Here is a 23637-nt window from a genome sequence, read left to right as displayed (position 1 = left end):
GGGCTACTCTATCTCAACAATTTGGTCTTCGTCCGTTTCAGAAATGACCTCCCATTCCCCCTCACTTATTTCACAATCTTCTTCCTCGTCGTCTGATTCCCCGACCTCGTCAATGGAAATCATATTCTCAAAGTCGGGCATCTCTCCGAACCAGTCGACATCCTGCGCCTCGCCTGTTTCGTTCTCATTCTCACTTGAGTCTGGTTTGTACTCTTGGTCCATCTGGGCGTCGGACACTTCCATTTCTGAAGAATTTGTGACGTCATCTTGCATACTGGAGTTTTCTTTCGCGTCAGGTATTTTAGATCCAAAAAAATCTTCATCAGAGCCCGACAAAGGTCTCGATGATGTAGTTGTCTCACTTGGGCTCAACAAGGTTGTAAAGACGTTTCTGCTAGTTTCGGTTGTTTCATTCACCGTCGTCTTGGATGAAATATTCTTGGGAGTAGTATTTTCAAGTGGAGTACTTTTTGGCGCAACATATTCCACAGTAGCATGATGGGATGGCGTGAATTTAGCTTTCTTTGATGCCTCAGAGTTTGGTGCTTTAAGGGCTGCGATTTTAGATGAGGACATCTTTGGAATGGATAGGACAAGTTTTTGCGTTGATTGCAGTTCTTTCTTGATAATTGTTGCTGCTTTCTGGGATGAATCTTCCTTCTTGATTGTTGTCGTTGACGACGGTTTTGCTACATTGGTTTCATTATGGATTGTTGTCGTTGACGGTGGTTTTGCCTCACTGATTTCTTTGTGGATTGTTGGCGTTGACGACGGTTTTGCTACATTGCTTTCTTTGTGGATTGTTGTCACTGACGATGTTTTTGCCTTATTGATTTCTTTATTGATTGTTGTCGTTGACAACGGTTTTGCTTTGTTGATTTCTTTGTTGATCATTGTCATTGACGATGGTTTCACTTTGTTTTCTGTTGTCTTTGACGATGTTTTCGCTTTGTTGACTGTTGTCGTTGACGATGGCTTGGCTTTGTCGATTTCTTTGATGATTGTTGTTGTTGACGATGGTTCCGCTTCATTGACTAATATTCCTGGACTTGCCCTAAGACTAGCAACTGATGACTTGATTCGACTTGTGTAATATTCCTGCAAAGAATAAAGTAAAAGTAATAGTTCAAATGATAGTTTTTTTTAACCTAGGCTTTGTATATCATCGCTGAGCAGTTGAAGAGCCAAATCAACTGTCACCAGGGGTTGTGCCACCTACTCCTGGGGCTGAAACAGGGTTACCCCCTTTACAATCAGTAGGGATGTAAGCATGGGTATCATCTACTAAGAGCCACATACTCCTGGGGCTGAAACAGGGTTACCCCCTTCACACTCCGTAGGGATGCAAGCATGGGTATCATCCACAAAGAAGCCACATACTCCTGGGGCTGAAACAGGGTTACCCCCTTCACACTCCGTAGGGATGCAAGCATGGGTATCATCCACTAGGAGCCACATACTCCTGGGGCTGAAACAGGGTTACCCCCTTCACAGTCTGTAAGGATGTAGGCATGGGTATCATCCACTAGGAGCCACATACTCCTGGGGCTGAAACAGGGTTACCCCCTTCACACTCCGTAGGGATGTAAGCATGGGTATCATCCACTAGGAGCCTGACTGGTAGAGCAAAATGCACTCCCTCCACAACTGTTTACCAAGCAATTACGGCAAGTGGCACAAGTGTCATGTCAGCAATTCGATCCCACACTCTGACAACACCAGAGCTTGGGTCGGAGTACTAGACGGCTTGGCCATGACACACCACAAAAGCTTGTGAAGCATTTAAAGTAAAAGCTATGATTACAATTTGTTGTTGACGGAAAATGCTACTGTTCTTTACCTTGACTTTCTGATCATGGAGCTCCGTCGAACAATGATACTCCATTGCTGCCTTTTCTTTGTTGTAAAACTTGGAGCAAAGCTTGCAGAAGAAGCCAGAGATTGGGATGATAAACTCCGGACCTGAAAACCAAGTCAACATAATAAATAATACTATTAATATCGAAGTCTTATATAGCACCTGTATCTACCAAACAAGGTACTCAAGGCGCTGAGTATATACAAACTTTCAGAAAGATAGGTTATTGCAGTGACGAATTCTGAGACGCAATTATTTAACACCAAGGGTTTACAAGGTGCTACAGCATATTCAGCAGCCACAGCCAGGAACACCGGGGCGAATCCCTTCTCTTTTCGATAAGGGCACTGGGTTCTTTTACAACGGCATAACGTTGGCAAAACTTAACACCACCTACTACGGTGACCGTGCATTTTCTCACTTGGCGCCAGCCTTATGGAACAAGCTACCCACAATAAGAAACTTCAATTCACTGCGTTCTTCAGAAGGGACGTAAAGCTGTAGGTCCCATGTGTTGTGTAATGCACATTAAACAAAACTATGCACATTTAAAAATGAGATGGGGCCTTGCCCTGGTGTGCCTTGGCCCAATTTCATAAAGCTCTCTAAACACAGAATAGTCTTGCTTAGCAGATCCGGATACCGGCCAAAATTACAACAAGTTTGCATAGCTGTGGCTGGTGGCCAGCTAATTTTTTTCTTAGCAAAGAAATTTGTCGAGCTGATTTTTTGAATTTTCTTGGCAGCATATTGCCACAGCACATTGTGAACCACTACCTGTGTGTCATGCTTCAAAACATAGTTTCACATACCTTGCAGGGACAAAAAACCAACAACAACACAAGCTAAAGTAGTAGTCCCAGCCAGTTTTCAATACCTTCCGACGGGTAGTAGTTAAAAAGCAGGACAGTTCTTTTCAGAACTGAGAAGTCTCCCTAACAATCCCAACAAATCTACTCCGCAGTAGTAGAATAAAGAAAGACAGTTCTCTAAGAACAAACTCTACCTAGCAAGTAGATACACACATGGTTTTGCCGCAAACCAAAATATATTGGTAACACAGTGCTAACACACATCGGTGTCTTGGTAAAAAAAAAAAAAAATTAATATTCTTTATCCCCGATACAAATTTAACATCTCTTACACAAATGTATATTGATACCTCACCATGCAATGCCTCAAATCCTATAAACAACAAACTCAAAAAGGAACTGAATATCCAGAGCGTACTACACATAAGTGTAAGGGTAAAAACCAGTTGTGTTTTTATCATGTACGTACCTGTAATCTTCTTTTTGCTCTGAGACTGGTCCTTTTTCCCATTTTCCTTCCCTTCAGATCCTTCATCACTCATTTGATCCGATTCCTTCGACCCGTCCTTCTCCTTCGCAGCATCAGCAGCGTTTTTTGCAGCCTAGGTGGCAATAAGGGGGGGGGGAAATCATTATTAAAGGGAAGGTATAAATTTGGTAATTACTCCAAAAATTTATCTCAATAAAAACTTGTAATCAAATTATTACCAAAAGTGTCCTCTGCCTCTAAAGGGAATGTACACATTTGGTAATCAATGTAAAGTATAGTACCTTTTTAAAATTAAAATCGATTGTGCCTTTAATTTAACCACTAGAGTACACAATCAATATCAATTTAAACGACAAAATCTAGTTAATGGTTTGTTGCGGTGATAGTCAAGTCATGGTGGTAGCGTAATGGTTCAGGTCTCCACTACCGAATAATGCCCTCACAAGATCACTGCCTCGCACGATGCTGCTGGCTGCCATCTACTCCCCCATGAGCTGATACTGCACAGCACGTGAGCAGTAGTCTCGCAGGGGCCGGCAGTCTCGCGAGAATATCAATTAAATATTCAGAACGCTGTTTTTAACCAAAAACATCGTTTATACCATACAATGCCCTACGTTTAACACACAGAAAATATAGCGACCTCTGTTGACTTAAAAATAAATGAGATGCAGCAATTCATAAAAATCGGTCACAAGAGGGCGCAATTCCACTGTAATTGTCATAAAATTTGTGAATCATGACATGGATCGGTAAATTGTGTTTTATTTTGAAGGATAACCAAGATTTATCTGCCTAATGACATTGAGACATGCTTGAAATATTATAAAGGTATTTTGACCGATTATTGTACTGAAACTTGTCGATGTCTAGGTCACAGAGTTTTAAACCACAAGTCTAGACAAAGTTGAGTTTAACATAGTACTCACCACAGCATGAGCTGCATACTGAAGATGTTTCTGGTAGTATTTACGGGTGACAAACGTCAAGTTACACGCCTTGCATCTTGGTCGCATTGCCACGTATTTCTGAAATTAGCGCAAAGTGGAAACTTTACTTATAATAATAAAACCCAGTTATTTATTGTTTACCCCTTGCTATTTCTGTGTGCTTTCTGCCTCTCGCACTCTCTCTCATGTAATACCACTTGACTGCTTCCTGGGCCCAATTTCATAGAGCCGCTAAGCACAAAAATTTGCTTAGCATGAAATTTCTTCCGGAATAAAAACAGGATTACCAACCAAAATTTCCATTTGTTGCATGTTGCTCGTTACTGGCATCCAGCTGTTGTTTGCTTATGCTGAAAATCATGTGGAAATTTTGTTGGTAATCCTGTTTTTATCAAGGAAGAAATTTCATGCTTAAGCATTTTTTTGTGCTTAGCAGCTCTATGAAATTGGGCCCAGTTAAACTTATATTCTGGTTCATGTATTTTGTTGTCCTTTAGCCTTCAAGAAAGACTCTGCTAGGGCCGTAGTGCCAGGCCGAGGCACACACTTCCAACTCTTTAACACCCAATCAACTAGGCCTTATTTCATTAAAGGCACTGCACACTATTGGTAATTACTCAAACAATTTATTAGCAAAAAAACCTTACTTGGTAAAGAGTAATTGGGAGCTGTTGATAGTGTAACACATTGTGAGAAACGGCTCCCTCTGAAGTAACGTAGTATTTTTAGAAAGAAGTATTTTTCCACGAGTTTGATTTTGAGACCTCAGATTTAGAATGTGAGGTCTTGAAATCAAGCATCTGAAAGCACACAACTTCGTGTGGCAAGGGTGTTTTTTCTTTTAATATTATCTCGCAACTTCGATGACCAATTGAGCTACACTTTTCACAGGTTTGTTATTTTATACATATGTTGAGATACAGCAAGTGACAAGACTGGTCTTTGACAATCATTACAATTACCAATAGTGTCCAGTGTCTTTAAAATGAGCCATATCAGCATTTTTCCCCTTTCAGGTTATGATGCAAGACAATTCATCATAAGGAATGCAGTAAAAAATACTTGCCTTGTGTTCAGGCGACCCTAGGTGATCTTTATGACTTCCAATGTAGGTCCGGAAACATTGACGACAAAAGTAGATCTGCTCATCAGAATCACCCGGAACAGAGTTGATGCTTAGCCTGTGAAAATAAACCATAACAGTTTACGGAAAATAATTAAAATTAATATAACTTTCAAGATCGCCCGGAGTGTACACCTACATCGGCTGAGGTACAAACAAGCACCAAGCAAAAACAGATAAAACTCAAAGCATAAAAACAGACAAGAATGTGCAAGTAAAAGCAGTTTCATCTTCAAGTACGCGCTAATCCTGCAATCAGATTCGCAGAATGGAGTGGTGATAAAAACCTATATTGCACGACTAATATCACTACCATGCGTCTTGTGTGTTCTATGTCACCCGCCAAGTTTGCTTGAAGATAAATGTGTTTTATCACACTCGTGGAAATATGGAAAATATAGCACGTCTGCGTCCCATCGGCCTCGTTGGATATGGGACCCAGAAGCGCTATGTTTTTCCGTATTCCACTCGCGCTTGTGTGATAACTTATAATGTAGTATCTCTCTTAAGTAATGGCTCTAATGCTGCCTAATGTCCCTTTTGCATGCAGTGCAGTTGGTTGCATCCAAGTTGCCTGAAAATAATTGCTGTGTGGAACAAAGGTGTTGTTTGACTTGAGCTGCCGACTTGGGACTCAAGTCGCCAATTTCATTGACTCCTGACTTAACGCGATTAAATTTGTCTTGGGTTTGACGTGACTTGAGCAAAGATGAGCAGCCGGGTGATCTTGGTGAACGGGGAGCATTTAACACACAAGCCAATGATGCCCCCTCCCCCACCCCTAATCAAGAAGCTTGATATCATAAGTATCCTGACGATGACTAGAGCAAGCTAGTCGAAACATTGAGACCATATTAAGAACTGACTCCACGGTAGTACAGTTAATTATGATCCTGTAAGCTAAAGCAGTAGTCCTACCCTATTTTCTATACCATCCGCCTAGGTAATAGTTAAAAAGCAGGACAGTTTTTTTTTTCAGAACTGAGAAGTCTCCCGAAAACCCGAACAATCTACTCCGCGGTAGTAGAATAAAGAAAGACACTTCTCCAAGAACAAACTCTACCTGGCAAGTAGATACACACATGGTGTTACCGCAAACCAAATATCATAAGTATCATCATGCAAGGGTAAAGGCCTGTTATTTTATCAGAATGAGAAGAAGAAAAAAAAAAGCGGTTACACTCACTGGGATATCTGGTGTTGACCAAAGTTAGGCTGTCTAATTGTGACCCATTTGTTGGGATCGCCTTGTCCTTTCTCGGGTAATTCCTTCAGCTTGGAGATGAGTACCCTCCTAAGAGCTGCATGACCGATCTCTTGTAGCTTCGTAAACATTGACTTATGTTTGCGTCCCTCCACATGGGTGATGTAAGGCTACAATAAATCAATCAATCAATGACAGGAAATTTAAAAAGCGCCACAAATCAAAAGTTTGCTCTGAAGGCCGAGTCACACTGCAGCGGTAACGAAAAAGATAACGACGCAAAGAGAATGCATTCTTTTGGTTGAATTGCTCCACGCAGGCTATGCCCAAGCTTTTTCAACCAATCGCGGGCGTGCATTTTTAATGTTCTCGTTTTCGTTCTCGTTATCAAGGCCTGTTACCGGGCCTTAAGGTGCTGATGTATGGGCACCAACAAAAGAAACATTATTGATGGTACACCTCCTGAAACAGGTGAGCTTTCAGGAGTGTCTTGAATGTATGCAGTGAGGTGGTATCTCTGATGTTTTGTGGAAGTTTTTTCCAGATTCTGAGTGCGTATACAGAAAAAGATCTATCGGCAAAAGAGACACAATGGGTTCTAGGCTCAACAGAGTGTGGTGAACAGGAGGCTGATAATAATATCAAAGTCTGATATAGCGCACGTATCTTCAAAATAGGTACTCAAGGCGCAGAGTATATACAAACTTTCAGAAAGATACTATTGCAGTGATAAATTCTGAGACCCAATTATATATAGCACCTTATAAGGGTTTACAAGGTGCTCTGGCGCATACAGCAGCCACAGCCAGGAACACCGGGGCGAACACCTTCTCTTTTCAATAAGCACACCACTTGGGTTCTATTTACATGGGTTACACAACACATGGGACTAACGGCTTTACGCCCCATCAGAAGGATGAAGCAATGGTTAAGTGTCTTGCTCAAGGACACAAGTGTCATGGCTGGGGATTCAAACCGACACTCTGCTGATCAAAAACACCAGAGTTTGAATTCGGTGCTCCTAACTGCTCAGCCATGACACTTCCAATTACAAAACAATCACTGCTAGTAACCACGCATAGGCAGCGCAGGCATGGCAGCTTGCAGCTTTGCACACATGGATCAATCAATAGACCCCTAGCAAAATTTGCAGCACACATACATTGGAGAGTAGACTTGTTGGACAAGTCGTTAAATGTCTGTCGCAGTGATAGCGTTCCGACTCTATTCCAAATCTCAATGCAGACTGCTGGCCCCTACGAGACTATTGCTCTCTTGACTACGATCCCAGTTAATGGGGAGTACATGTCGGCAACCAGCAATTCGTACGAGAGCAGTGATCTCGCGAGAGAACCACCACAACTTGACCATCTCACCGCGGCAGACCATTACCGACTTGTCCACAAGTCTAATCGGGGAGTCAAAATAGGCACAAAAAAACCAACTCCGGTAGGGCAAAAATGGTTGGTACAGAGGTGGGTTCCGCGTTGTGGAACGGGTCTTTAGGACAAATTCCTCTTGATACTTACAGCCCACGACGTGCAGAACATTCCGCACACATAGCAATACCAGTCGACCAACTCCTTTGACTCCACATGCTTATCCACTCCAACTTCCTTCAACTGTTTCAGCTAGAAGACAATGAAATAAAATAAGAAAATTTAACACCACGATTACATGTTACTTTTCTGGTCAATTATGCAGGCATGCAACTGTAACTTCACCAAAAGAGAGGAAAGTTCAAAACTTCAACGATTTTGTATAGTACTTATTCTTCAGTGTTGAATGGTAAAACTGAGAATAAAAAAGGGGGAAATCAACTGATCCAAGAAAAAGTTGCCACCCAACCATGGGTGTCATATGGAATTTTGAACCAGGGATAAAGAATATTAATTTTGGTTTTTACCCATGTTGACCCAATTCACTTGACGTCATCATCAGAATAATCTTGGATGCGCCATTTTGGTGGTCAATGTCAACGTGTGTTATTCAGAGAAGTGCACATTTAAGGGGACGCGGCGTTTACACGTAAACCTACATGTATTGACCACCAACGTGGTGAGCGTGGCATCAGTCGCTGCGTGTGACGCGCGTGCAAGGGGTCAACCCACCGATGTTTGTAAGCACTGTACACCCGGTATATTCCTGGCCTCTGTGAAAAGAATCCGAGGGATATTACTCAGGTGGGATTCAAACCCTCGACCTTTGCATTGCTAGAGAAGTGTCTTACCAACTAGTCTAATTGGTAATGGGCAAGTCGGTGCATATGGGCAAAACCAAAATTCATAGTCACAGGTGTGTTTTGGGGTTCGTAACCAATTACTGTTTTGGTTGAATTAGCCATTGGTTGATCACTAACAAATGACCGAAACAGTAAATGGTTACGACAGCCAAAATTGACCTCTCGAAGAGGAATCTTATGAGACATTTTTTGTGGGAGTTTGCCGAGTAGCCTCAATGGGAAGATCATCTAAATAAACAAACAACATTTCTTAATAGCAATAGGTATTAATATAGCGCCTTTACAAAAAGATCAGAAAACGGGACACAAAATAAGATGAGAAACAAAAATACAAAGAGGGAGATACTGAGAACAAAACTGTGTTAAGACGTTTCCTGAAAATGAGATAGAAGGAGCATTCCTAATATTAATGTGGATAGAGTTCCACAGTATGGGATCAGCCTTAGAAAAGGATTTATCTCTGAGAAATTTAGAACCTGTAAGGAATTGACAGATGAAGTTTACCATCATAAGATTGGCAGGCCTGATACTTCACGGAGGCAACGAAGGCGATTGCCTCCGTGTCCCCTGGTCATTGCCTTGGTGCCCTCGAAATGATCCGGTACAAATTTGCAATTTCATCATAGGGTGCCCTTTACGAAGAAAAAATGCCTTGGTGTCCTTGCCTTTTCAAAAACGAAGCATACAGGCCTGGATAGGAGTTCCACTCTGCCTGGTTGATACAAAGCGAGTAAATCAGATAAATAAGGAAGAGCAACACCATGCAAGCACTTGTAAACCTGTAGGACAAGTTTGAAAGATAGAAGCTTCTTGATGGGTGACCAGTGAAGTTTGGAAATTATAAGAAGCAGCATCCACAGACGACAGAGAAAATGAGTCTCGCTGCACAATTTTGTGTAGTCTGTGTATTTCACCTCGAGTTGTTCAGTTGCAGTAGTCCAGCAGGGATGTTATAAAGGAATGGACAATACTATGGCATCTGTCATGATCTTCATCATCAAAAGCCCTTTTCACATCCACGGATTTGGTTTCGGCTCAGGCTAGCTAGGCCCCTCAGTTTTTTTTCCTATACTAGTGCTATGCGTTCAGGGACTCGGCCCAGAGAATGGAGCCTGAAGCCAAACCCAAAAGCCAAAGCCGTGGATTCAAAAAGAGCCATAGTTGCTCTGTGCGGTGGTGATGCTGTCCATCCATAACAAGTCGGCTCATTCTTCAAATTAGAATGGGTGGAATTGGAAATGGTCACATTTAACTAGAAGTAATAAACGTAGATGCACAACCCAGTAGCCTAGGTCATCCGTGGGGCAATTGAAGTTGGAGTTATTTAGTACCTCATTGGCCGTAGACTGATATTTGTGTTGTGGTAAAAACCAACTTATCCACATGACCATACTATACATCAAGCATAGCCTGGCGTCATCCTTGTTTTCAGTCCAAGCAACTGTACAAGGAGACAATGACGCAAGTATAGCCTGGGGTCATCCTTGTTTTCAGTCAAAAGTACAAGCAGACCATGATCCTCCAAGCGTAGCCTTGGTCATCCTTTTAGTGGTGTGATGATCCACCGGGAATAACATGCCTTAGCCTTGTACCTAAACCCAAGTTGCACAGGTGACCATGTTATCCACCAAGCATAGCCTGTGTCATCCTTGTCTTCAGTCCAAGCTACCAGTGATCAACCGAGTAGGCCTATGGCCTGGGTCATCATTGTGGTCAGTCCAGGCTACCATTTATCAACCGAGTATGGCCTGGGTCATCCTTGTGGTCAGTCCAAGCTAGGTGACCATGATCCACCTTGCAAAACCTGGCTAACCTTGTACTTTTGAATCCAAGTTACACAGCTTACAGGTGACCATGCTACCCACCAAGCTTTGGTCATCCTTGTTTTTCAGACCAAGTTACCTAGGTGACCCTGATCCACCAAGCATATAGCCTGGGTTATCTTTGCGTTTACCCAGGTGACCATGCTAGTATCCATCCTGCTTAGCCTAGTCATCCTTGTAGTCAAATCTGAAACGACCATCAGGGTGACCATGCAAATCCACATTGCATAGCCTGGGTCAGCCATTTGGTCACGTTTGAAATGCCCAGGTGAACTTAATACCCACCTAGCATCCTTCCCTATGGTCAAGCAGCGTGGTTTACATGACGACCAGCCCTTAACAGCCAGAGTCAGTGCTATTTTGAGGGGGAAAAAAAGGAGTGTCCGTTCACCGTTCACAGGGAGATTTCAAGCCAAACTATCCAGTACCCACGGTCTCTTTTGTACAGGGGAAATGTACAGAAAAATTGTGCATGCTGTGCTGACACTTGTCAGCTGTCCAGCTTTCCGCGAAGGGAATGTAAGGGCAACTACTTGTCAGCCGTCCAGCTTTCTGCAACAAAATCCAGGGCGCTCTTAAGTTGTTCTGTGCATTAAAAACTGTCCGCCATATTAAAGAGAAACATCCAATGTTAAATCTTGAAAACAAACAATACCTGAGCGATTAAGCATACCAGAGGAAAACTTGCTGTGCCCCCCCTGAAGGGTGCAGTTCAAGATTTGATCCACTCAAAATACGAGTAATCCACTTGAGGTTGGAGAGAAGCTTTAAAAATATACTTGCAGGCCTTGAAATAGCCCATGGCACCCACAACAGTTGCTGTGGTATCCGGTGCTTTTGCAGTGATGCCCTTTGCAAAGTTTACAATACAAAGTTATATTTTCCTCAAAGAAGTGCCCCGAGGAAAAAAGCTGTACCCATTCAAGAGCCAAGTTTAAGGTCTGTACTTGTGAAGTGCCATGTACAGTAAGTAACTGAACGTGCAAGTAAAAACGCAAAGTGTCACAAAGACAATAGTTAGTCAACATGTTAGATGTTGAACAGAATCATAATCGTGTGTTTATACAATAACTAGCGTAACCTGTATTTTCACTTAACCGAAATGGAAAAATTTCAAGACAAAATATAAAAATAGAAATGTGGAGTAGAAACAAGAAATAAAAAGACAGAAAAATCATGAGGAAATGTGTTACATGAGTAGCAAGATGTAAACATGTTTTTTCTTACCTGATGAGAAATACTGCTTTCACCGATGTTATTGATCAAAGGTGTATTGTTCAGGGTTCCCGCCACCTTCTTGGCTTCTTCAGCGGTCAGGGTCCCTTTCACAGCCTTCTTCTTCTTTGCCTTGGCTCGCTCCCTGACTGCCATCTTAGCATCGGTCAAAGCTGAGGTACTTGGGCGTGAAGAGGTTGGTGTCAAATGACTAGCGGAGGATTTTATTTCAGCATGCCTAGAAGTAACAATTGCCATCAGGGGTTGAATTTTGGTTTGAGACTTTGGCAAATCCTGTTTCCTTTCGTCAACTTTGGGCTGTTCAGCTGATTGCTGTTTCACATCCGACTTCTCAGTTGTCAACTTCTCAGTTGTCGACTTCTCTGTTGTAGACTGCTCAGTTGTCGACTTCTTATTCTCAGGAGCGACAGCCTTCTGTTGATCCAAACGTGGGGTTGTACCTCCCTGATTAGGTCTACCACTTGAGTTTCTGTCAGCGGTGGATTCTTTGGTGCTAGACTCGCCAGTTTTCATCCGTTTGTGAGTAGGGCTCTCTCCTCTCCGGTTCTGGCCTTCGCGTTGGTTTACCCTGACTCTGTCACCACCTGAAGCTCCCCTGGATCTGGAACGACGCTCCTTTCTCTCTCGGCTGCGACTTCTCGTCCTCCCTCTCCTTGATGGTGAACAATATCCCCTCTTCCTACCATCATCTCTACGATAACTCTGCGACCTTCTATCGTCGTCTCTCTCTGTTGCTGAGCGACCTCCGTCGTGCCGGGAGGTCCTCTCTCTGTCTCTCTGTCGGTTGTCTCTCTGTCGATCATCATGTCTGTTTCTGTCGCCGACCTTTGTATCAGCCTTCCTCCGAGCAGAACCTTCTCCGTCGTACCTATTATCATGTCTCGTCTGCAGTCACAAGTGAAGCAAGTGAAGCAAAGAAATAAGTTTAGATTTAAATGGATAGTATTTTCTTTCAGATGTTATTCCCCAAATGTTGACATTATGTGTGTGATTTTGTGTTTTTTTGTAAATGCTGTATTGGTTTGATAAGCCATTGTAATTGCAAGCAAGATTTTACTCCGTCAGCGGGCCTTGAACCTTGAACTTTACTCTTGAAGGGCACAGCAATTTCCCTCTGGTAGGTAAGGGGCACTTCTATGGGGAAATTGAAGTTTGTATTGGCCCCTTGCAGAAGGTAACACAGCAAAAAGCACAGGGCAATTGCTGTGGGTGCCGTGGAATAATTTGAGGCCTGTGTTTGATACAGTTATCATTGATGACTCACTGAATGCCAATTCCTTGCACCCGGTCCACTGTTGGTATACCACATGGTATGGGGCAAGCTGTGGCATAGTTAAGTGCAGTTATCTTAAAGAAGAATAGACCCAAGTTCACAGCAAACCATAATTGTTGTGCGATGCTAAGGTCACATCTTTCGTCACTTGCTAGTGAGTGATGAAAAGTTCAGTAAAACCGCAGTGTGCTTTTTGTTATAATGGGATGGTGGTCTATCGAACCAAGCATTAGCTACATGTATCACCTTTCTTCTGCCGTTTTACTGTGTCTTTGGATTGGGTTTTTTTGTGAGCACAATTTTTGTTAAAGAGACATGATCACTAAGATTGGGTGGTTCCTTGGGTGGTTCCGGTTCAACCCGGATCCAAGTTGAAAACCGGACCTGTTGGTCCACTCTTCTTTGGAACCGAGTACCAGTTTTCGTAGGTTCCAATTTCAAAAGACCCACATGCCAAATCTCAATTAAAACTTACTATGTAGAGCTGGTCCTGGGACTTAACTAACGCTCAAAGTTTATTATTAATGTTGTAAGTATTGACTGCAGAGACACTGCAAAGGCTTAAAGCCGAGATCAGGAGTTTATCAAATGTCATATTTTGCCTGGCCAGTGTTAATTGTAGGTGGGTGTCCACTTACAATTGCCACTTCCAGTGAAGTTATGGAAAAGGATGCCAGGCTTTGTAAATCTATAGGAGATAGAAAAACTAGCCCCAAAATAGTGTTATGTTGTAGTTATTGTTGTTGTTGTTGGTTTTTGTTTACAATTGTTAATTGTTCTTCATCTTACCTCTCCATTACTTGTTTTTCTTTGTTTTGAAGAATCTAGTCCATCACTTGACCTTTCACCTTTCCGTACTGTTGCTTTTCCTCCACTGGCTGATATGGTGTTTTCTCCTGTGGGGTCGGACAAGAAAGGAATAAAACCCGACATGAGGGTCGACGTAGCGAAGAGGCCCGCAGATGGTGTCATGGTTGTATCTTCTTTGGATGGTAAACGCATAATGGACATGTCGGAAGGAAAATTAGGTTGAAGATGATTGATTTCTCTTGATGGTGTACAATTATTGTTGAAGCTTGAGTCCGGCTCGCTGATGTACTGTATAAAATTGGATGGTCCTCCGGCTGGCTTGTCGTCGATATCCTGACTCGACCGCAACATCTCCAGAATGGTTCCCAAACCACGACTGGGATCAGTGGCTGGTGACGTTGGTCTCAGACCTTTCAAATCTACGTCCGAACTCGGGACTTTCAGAACTTCATCAATCCCTGGCCAGTTGGTGCTGATTTCTTCAAAAGGTTTGCTTGACTCATTTCTTGAGTCTGCTGGAGTCACGCCGGATTGAAGGCTTCTCAAAGCTTGAAGAATGTCCAACGCATTAGCCGACGTTAACCCTAGACTATCTGTGTTCCCGGAGAGTAAAGCTTTGCGTAAAATCTCCGCCTCGGTGGAATTTAACCCTTTTAGGATATCCATTATGCTGACTTGAGGTGGTCTCGTCTGCACTACGGCCAGTGTGGAAATGACCATATTGGAGTCATAAGGCATTGTCGTCTTGCCTTTACTTGTAATTGGTGTAGACCCAAGACCAATGTGATGTGGTTGACTTTGATCATGACTAACTGGAATTGAACTACTCTGAGAAGTGGGAAAAGCACCCAGAAGACCAGGTCCGGTGTTTACGATCTTCTCTATAGACCAGGCTGACTTTTGTGAAGACTCAGGCATCCCCTTTACAATTGGTACTGCATTCTTATTTGGTTTATTACTCTTATTCCGCTCCCATTGACCCCATCGTGTTGTTTTATTTTGGCTCAATCTCCCGGAATTCGTCGTAGCAAGACTTGGTTTTTTGTGTTGAAAGCTCTGCTGCTGCGATAACTGTTCTTGCTTTGGAAGCTGCTGCTGTTGACGTGGTAGCTGCTGCTGCTGGTGTTGTACCTGCTGTTGTTGATGTGGTGGCTGCTGCTGATGCGATATCTGCAGCTGTTGCTGCTGCTGTGGTAGCTGCTGCTGTTGCTGTTGCTGTGGAAAGTGTTGCTGCTGCTGAGGAAACTGCAACTGCATGCTTTGAGATTTTAAACTGCTGAGTGGCTGGTGGACAGTTTTTACAGATGGAGAAGCCTTTCTCGCCTGCTGCTGCTGCGGGTGTAACTGTAACGGACGCTGTTGTTGCGGCTGATTTTGTTGTTGCAGCTGATTTTGTTGTTGTGGCTGATTCTGTTGTTGCATCTGACTTAGGAACCATGGTTGCTGCTGTTGTGTCTGTTTCATGCTGTGGCTAGGCTGTTGTTGTTGCTGCTGATGCTGCTGCTGTTGCCGATGCTGCATAGGTACCTGATTCATAACACCAGGTGCTGTTCTGCTTGGCATTTCAGCCAACGGTGCACCCATCATTCGAGCAGCAAATGCTTTCTCCTGTAACTGCTCTTCAGTTAGACTTTGAGTTGCTGCCGCTAATGATGTGCCACCCACCATCCCCCGTCCTGAAGAAGACGTAAATGGTGCTGTCGCAGCCCTGCTTCTTGGTGGTGCACCTCTCGCATTTCCACCAAGATGATGTTGCATTGATTGTGTTTGAGATTGGCCAATAGTTGGCTTTATTAAAGTGTTGACCCCAGGCACAACACCACTAGCATTGCCAGTTGCAATTGAAGTTGGCATTGGTTTCATCGCTTGTGCAGCGGGAAACAATGGAGACGATCGATTGTGATAATTCAAATTTGCCATTTTGGGGGGGGGGGGTGAACACCCACTATATTATACAACAACAAAAGTCAAAATCCTATCTTAAAACTTTTTTTAAGAAGTTGAAGAAATTGTGTCCCCCTCACAATCAAATGACTAAAAAAAATTACCCACACTCCCCCCACCAGTCAAAAATTAAATATAAAATGCAAATCCGTTGTTTTCTGTTTTACGTTCGATTCTTCGATGAAATCACAGTCCTGTCTCAACTCAAGTTGTCCGCCGTATTTCGCCTGGCAGCATCCATCCACGGCCGGCCTTCCATGTGCATCGAAGAACCATCACAACTTCCGTTGGTCAACTCGTATTCGTCGGTATGCACACAAACACAGTACACCCAGCAGAGACGCGCCAACTCGGCACCATTCATCGATAGAATCCGGGTGACTACATAATGGTACAAACTCGTCTGAAAACGGCACAGCGCCCCCTGTTGTTATACTATTTTGGGAACTGCATTAGACTTAATTTCAAGTCTGAGACGCAGTTGTGTCTCTGCATCAGCCACAAAATACACCACAACTCTATTATATCGCTGGCTAATGACGGAGTTTAATCTAACAAGAGGTAGCTATTTTAGGCAATAATGTATTTGCTATGGGGAGGGGGGGCGGAGGGGGTAGACCAAACGCCACGATGCAGGCTTGAAACCAAGTCTACTGTGCTGTGAGCATGCTGCTGTGTGCATGCTTCTGGAGAGCCGCGATCACAAGCGACTAGAACGAGAGACCACTCGCGTGCGTGGTCTCCCGTTCCAGTCGCTTGGGGTCGCGGCTCTTCAAGCCAAGAAGCCTGAGAAGGCCTTGACATTGGCTATGGTGGGGTATGCGGTGTATTGTATGCCCCTTTTATGTTATTTTGTCCCTCAATAGCGAATATTAAATCACTTTGTCAAACGTAAAACTTCATCGATCATCTGAGAAAATAATCTCTAATCAAAACTTCGTGATGCGTGTTTAGAAAATGGCATAGCGCCCTCTGTTGTTATACCATTGTGGAACTAGCTGTGCGTGTAAAAAGGGTAGATGAACACGTCCCACATAATAAGTCAAACAGAACCATACAAAGTTCCTAACCGAAGAAAACATAGTTCCTGTCATTAGTGGGTGTATCTTGTAATGTTGTTTCTTGTTTTGTAGTTTGCACATGAAAACAAATAAATAATACTAATAACAAACAACAGTAACTTTAACTCATCTCAAAATAAATATTACTCTTATTATTGATGCACGTGTTTTAGCTATAACAAATCAATTCCTACTTTCAGCTCCCCGAGTCATTAATTCCACATTATACTTATTTTGTCTTCTTGTAGCCCCTTACAAAGAGTTGCTTTTAGCCTTATTTGAGGCGAACTTGAAGACATTCATCTTATTGAATTTTTCTCGCTATGCAAACAAAAGTACAGAAATTACATCACTTGTTTCCTCACATTTTTATGATAAAGAGACAAACTGAACAATGGAATAGAGCCTACCCTTAGAAAGAAGTTTGTATAACCTTTTGATACTCTGGTCGAACCTAGCCCACTTTTGTTGTTATGGCGTCGTTCTTATCAAAGTGGTCATGGAGACTTCGATAAGACCGTACTCAGCCCAACAAGGTGGGCCAGGTCTAAAAAACACGAAGTGGTTGTTCACCACAAACAAAATGTGTGTCAACCTGGACACGTTTTCGGATTGATCGTTCCTTTCTGACACCTTGAAAGCAGCAACGGGGAGTCCAGGGGCATCGGGGAGGTGCCAACGCCCCCTGGGCCGTTGAAACTCGCGAGGTGACGGGTTGCAGTCTTCAGGCGTGTGCGGTAAAAACTGAAACACGCGTGGCCGTGTTTCTGACCCCTTTCTCATGTAATTATGGGGCTGTATTTCATAGAGCTGCTTAAGCAGAACGGCTACTTAAAAACTCTGCTTAGCAATAATGAGCAGGATACCAGCCACTAACAGCACATGTGACAATATTATGGTATTTTGGCTGACTATAGCAAAACAAAACTTATTTTATTAACCATGATAAGCTTACCAGTAACCTTATTATGGTTAACGTAAGTTTTGTTTTGCTTAGCTTATTTTTGTGCTAATTTGGCCCAGCAAGTTGGACACTTAACTTATGGCCAACCTACGATAAACTTCACTATAATTAATACTTTTGTTGAGTTTATCACATAGAGCAAAAGGACAGTCCTTGCTTTTTATGGTTGATCCAGTCCTCGACTACAACATCCGAGTGTGAAGATTGTTGCAGTACCATATTGACAGATACCTGGGTTGATCATGGGCTAGCCCAGGCCCACCATGTTGGGCTAGCCCAGGACCACCATGTTGGGCCGGCTGCGTGGCTCTCTTGTACAGGGCCCTATTTCATAGAGCTGCTTAATCACAAAATTTTGCTTAAGCAAAAAAAAACGTGCTTAGTAAAATCAGATTACCGGCCAAGACCCACTCAATTGTTATGCTAAGTTAACAACAGCTAAATACCAGTCGCAAGCAATGTATATGGCATGACATTTTTGCCAGTAACATGTGAAAAATAAGAGAGCTATAAGCGAGCTTTTAATTTTGCTTAAGCAGCTCTATGAAATTGGGCCCAGGCAGAACTGCTCGTATAACATCGGTCTTATAGAGAGCCATAGCGGCCCAACACTAGGTGAGCTTATCATGGGCAAATCATGGGCAGACTTAGCCCCACCTTTTGGCGGCTGTTCTCTCTTCGTTGTTGTCATAAGTCGCAAGTACCGATGTAAAGAAAGCCAACAGCTCAACAAAGTGGGCTAATGGCGGACTCTAGTTCCATGCTAAAGAAGTACTTGAACGAAATGTAGTTTCAAAAACTCCCCATGATTGTAGATCGAAAACGTGGAAAGGGGAGGAGGCATGCAGACCGATGTGATTTTTTTATAAGTGGTCTTAGTTCATGTACGGTTTAAATATAAAGAATGTTTAATTTTTCAACCACTTCACTTCGACCTTGCATATCTTTAATGGTTAAGTTGGCATCAAAAGAAAGGTGATAAAAAGTTTTCCATGGACTGTTTTTTAAAAACGTGAAAGGAGGAGGCATGACATCCCCAATAATGTTGATATTCGAACAGTGGTCTGAGTTCCGTCACTGTAATTTTAAAGAAAAGAGTATAACATAAATCATTTTCAGCTACTTCAACCTTGCAGTACAAACTTTTCAACCCAGTTGAGTTGAGGAGAGAAAAGAGGTCAAACGTCTACAGGGGACATACGGCATGTCATTATTGTGACACGGCACAGAACTCCTTCACCAAACCTAAAATAAGTCAGTTTGTTATTTGTACGGGGCACGCGTAGGCTTGTCGTTAGCACGCGGTATAGCTCACTCAACTTCTACGAGTCGACTGGTTTGTTTCCTGACTTGCAAAAGTTTTCAATAGTTTTTAAAGAAGAGAGTGGCGAAATTTGCAACGAAAGTTGTTTTCATCATTATTAAAATAAACTAAAAAAAATAAAAAAATTGTGATTAAAATTTGCAATGAGTGAATGTTTTGGTCTCGATGGAGAACATGCGAAATTGAAAATAAGGAAAGTTCAAGATATTTGTTTTTCCCTTTTAGACACGTGATACTTTTTTTCAAAATGAACCCTTTTCTTTTCAAGATTTACTGTTCTCCAAATCCTTTCCGTTTGTGGTTGGTGTTGACGACTTTTGGTCAATGTCTGTGTCTTTATCTCCAAGGGAGTGAATCCTATACCCCCAACAATGGACACTACACTGCATCTGATTGACAGTGAAGACATTTTTTGAGAAACATTTCCCTTCAAAGGAATATGGTTTTAGAGGGATTCAAAATGTCTTAATCTGATAAACCAGCAGTTCTCAAAATGGGATGATTCCAATTACGGATTCGATTCTATTTCTGCGATATCTAAAAAAATGCTTCCAAATTTTGGACTGAAATTTTCACAGGTGAATCAAACGGTCTCAAAACCAGGTATACTTTGCATTCTTGGCGCATGCTATAGCTTACTATACTTGTGCACAACTACTTTGCAGTGGAAAATGTTGGCAACAAAAATACTAAAAGGGCTGGTTAAAGTTTAACATGCCATGCGACCTGTTGTGTCAGCAAGGTCAAGTCCAATAGGAGAGCGGAATGCGACCCATGGTAAATAACTAACAGTCGCCTGCTGTGCGGTATGTCCTCTTTACAAGGTCACTGTGTTTGTGTCGGAACCCACAGATTGTTGGAGCCGGTTTTATAAAAACGAAATTATTATCATAATCCAAAATATAATGTTGGGCATGTCAGCACTCAGGCAACTATAGCAAGGTTTCAATTCATGCTGCCCCACTGCTAAGCACACCAATTTGCTTAGCATGAGATTTCTTCCTTGATAAATATAGGATTACCAACCAAATTTCCATTTGTTGCATTTTGCTTGTTGTTGGTATTCAACTGTTGTTTGCTTAAATCCTGAAAATCACGTAGACATTTTGTTGGTATAATCTTGAAAGCCTGTAAGCACAAAAACTTGCTAAGCACAGAATAGTATTGCTTAGCAGAATCAGGCAACCAGCCCAAATTATTATTATGCATGTGGCTGATGCCCGACTCAATTGTTGCTTATGACAAAGAAATTTGTTAAGCAGTATTTTCTGCTTAAATGAATGTGGGCCTTGGGCCCAATTTCATAGAGTTGGTTAAGAACAACAAGTAGTTTAGGCACACAAAAAATATGCTTACCAGAATAAAGTAACCCGCCAAAAAAACATGTATTATGTGCATGTGGTATCCTACTTATTATTATTTCTTTAGCAGAAATCTGTTTAGCAATAATTGCTGTTTAGTAAAGCAACTCAAAGCAATTGGGCGGAGTTGATGACTACTATGAAGTTTTTAAAAGTGACAGTTTCATAAAAAAAGAAATCATCATAGTCTGAAATAGACAGTGTTTGGCATTTCAGCACCAAATGAACTTTAGCAAGGTATGGTTTCTTGCTGTTTTAGGGTCAACCAAACACTGCTTGATGGTTTATGGTCCACCGCATGACCAGTTGATGACGATGCAATTTGTATCGTTCACTTTCAGAGGTCAAAAGGCCCAATACATCATCGATATATAATTAAACATTATGTCAACAATTACTTTTATCATACCGGTGGAAAACAACTTTTCAAAAGTTACAGGAAACGTTTGCAGAACGTCTCTTAAAATCAGTGGACACTATTGGTAATTGTCACAGACTAGTTTTCCCAGTTGGTGTATCTCAACATATGCATAAAATAACAAACCAGTGAAAATTTGAGCTCAATCGGTCGTCGAAGTTGCGAGATAATAATGAAAGAAAAAACACCCTTGTCACACGAAGTTGTGTGCTTTCTGATGCTTGATTTCGAGACCTCAAATTCTAAATCTGAGGTCTCGAAATCAAATTCGTGGAAAATTACTTCTTTCTCGAAAACTACGTCACTTCAGAGGGAGCTGTTTCTCACAATGTTTTATACTATCAACCACTCCACAATACTCGTAATCAAGAAAGGTTTTATATAATATGATAATTATTTTGAGTAATTACCAATAGTGTCCACTGCCTTTAATGTAAAAGAGAGGGGAAAAAAACTTTTACATTTCGAGTTGTCCCTCAAAATAATGGCTCTTTAAAAAGAGTGGTGGTTATTTTTCTCCTTTGGGGTTCCACTCCGGTACAGAGAGAAAAATCACTCAAAAAGATGCACCTTCGATCTAAAAGAGTGGAAGATCACTCGAAAAATAGTTGTCCCTCATTTGACTCTTCAAAGAGTGCCTTTTCACTCTTTTGCACTTAGAGAGAATGCGTAATTGCATAACAAAACATTGAAGGCCTAGGCCATTCCTCGTAAGCCATTTTGAAATAATGGTGGACTCGGCACTAGGAAGGAAGGAGGAAGGAAACTTAACTCATTATGGTTCACACATAAAAATAGGATATTGTGTCCACCCTATCTCGAAACGGCGCTAGTTTGTCTTTTCCTTGCTCTGTGGTTTGTTTGAGCATGTTTGAGTGTATTTTACCATAGAGCCTTTTCCTTGCTCTATGGTTTTATTGTCACTATAGTTAAAAAGAAAAAGTTATGTTCTCTTGCTATCTTTCGATTTGATGTGATCAATAAAAATGTAAGAGATAACTTGGTGAGGCTAAAGTTACGTCTGACTTTTGCTTTGGTGACCCTATAATGCCACAACCCCCCCCCCCCCCCCCCCCTAGAGTTACCATCGTGTTAGTTTGGTGGCTGTCTGCAAATCTATACGCATCAATAAATATCATACGTTCCACTGACTAATTTCATATATAACCATTTTGGCTTTAAAAATAGGAATTGTTATGTAAATCTGTGGAAGGGTGGCCCTCCCTAATACCCAACCAAGCAGAGAGACCGTGAGAAAATTTGGGTGGATTCGCGGCTCGGGAAGCCTTCTTTGTGGATTGAAAAACTCCAATGTAATTATGCATAATTAAACACGGATATTTTAGTTCGGTGAATAAGACCATGCTATTGAGATAGGGGTTTCAGTTCGGGGCTCTATAAGACCATTGCTCCCAGCATAAGGACCCTTTCTCTGCTCCGAGCAACGACTAGTGTTGCTAAACCATGCTTGGATTCTAGCAGCCATCGGCAAGTCACACGGGAGAACCCATATACACCGCTAATCGTAGATAAGTCGCTGATTTGACACTGTGATTGGCAGCCAGTTCGCTAATCCACGGGCCTGAAATTAGCCGGTGCACGCGGCCCGACCCCACCGGCCGTCAGGGGGTTCGACTGCCGGCCAAAAAGGAGTAGTGTCTTTGCTCGTGCGCTGAGCGCGTGGGTTCGACCGGAAACAAAGGCTAATTAAGAGACCGGGCCAAGCCAACACGCTGGAAGAATGAACGCCGGGAATTATTGCGTGTGACTCCCACGGTGCTGATGCGGCACGGCGCTCCTTTGTGGGAAGCCCTGGTCCCCGGACAATAACACTTGAACCCATACAAGCCTGTTGCATTCGTGGGTCCTTGGTTAACGAATTATCTCTGTTAATTCTGGATACGAGGAAAGTGTGTTGTCAATGAGGACAGCCTTGACTCGAAATGACATCAGTGACTTGAAGAAGAAGAAGAAAAAATCAATTAAAGAACAAACAAAACAACACACAAATAACATCACTCAGTATAAAGTCACAAAAATCAAACAAGGCAGGCATTTCGACCTGTTGCTCAAAATGACATAGGCTACTACATTTGCTGTTAAACTAATCAAGCAGTGCAAGAACAATACAATGTCGAAACCAAGATAATGTACTATTATGAAACAGAACCATGATATTTCTATGAATAATTCATTAGGTACAATTAACTGCAGCAACAGCTGTTGCACAACAGTAGTTAGTGAAACCAACACGTATCCAACCACCTCTACCACTGGATGCATGGGAACCAAAATTAATCACCTAATAATGAGCTGTCATGTTGTTGTGTACAGCGACATCATAGTTGATGTTAAATGTTAAATTTGCATCGGGGATAAAGAATATTAATTTTGGTTTTTTTTTACCCATACACCGATGTGTGTTAGCACTGTATACTCAGTACTTTCCCGAGTCCTGTGAAAAAAATATCACAGGCATGTTACTCGGGTGGGATTCGAACCCACGACCCTTGCAATTCACATCATAGTTACTAACACTTTGATGAGGATACCAACATTATTTGGTTTGTGGTAACACCATGTGTGTATCAGCATAGAGCGTTAGTTTGTGTTCTCTTGAGAACTTGTCTTGCTTTATATTCTACTATACTGCGGAGTAGATTTCGGAAATCGGGAGACTTCTTAGTTCTGAAAAGAAGTATCCTTTGCTCAATTGCTGCTTTGCAAGTTTCTATATGCTAAGC

General features: G+C 42.2%; 2 protein-coding genes across 2 annotated transcripts in view; both read right to left on the bottom strand.

The window, feature by feature from the left end:
• The window catches only part of LOC139948204 (sarcosine dehydrogenase, mitochondrial-like), a 170807-nt gene that overhangs the window by 48820 nt on the left and 98350 nt on the right, over positions 1 to 23637 (bottom strand). The gene's annotated exons all lie outside the window — the stretch shown is intronic.
• LOC139947939 (uncharacterized) lies at positions 3 to 16076 on the bottom strand. Its single transcript, XM_071945815.1, has 9 exons — positions 13801 to 16076; positions 11730 to 12623; positions 7967 to 8068; positions 6420 to 6607; positions 5177 to 5291; positions 4090 to 4188; positions 3140 to 3272; positions 1841 to 1962; positions 3 to 1098 (listed from the first exon to the last, which is right to left on the bottom strand). The coding sequence occupies exons 1-9, from the start codon at positions 15739 to 15741 to the stop codon at positions 4 to 6; spliced, it is 4689 nt and encodes a 1562-aa protein (XP_071801916.1). The 5' UTR covers positions 15742 to 16076; the 3' UTR covers position 3.

This window comes from Asterias amurensis, chromosome 15, assembly GCF_032118995.1.
Source record: "Asterias amurensis chromosome 15, ASM3211899v1".
Lineage (NCBI taxonomy): Eukaryota > Metazoa > Echinodermata > Asteroidea > Forcipulatida > Asteriidae > Asterias > Asterias amurensis.
This window is presented reverse-complemented; position numbering and strand designations above follow the sequence as displayed.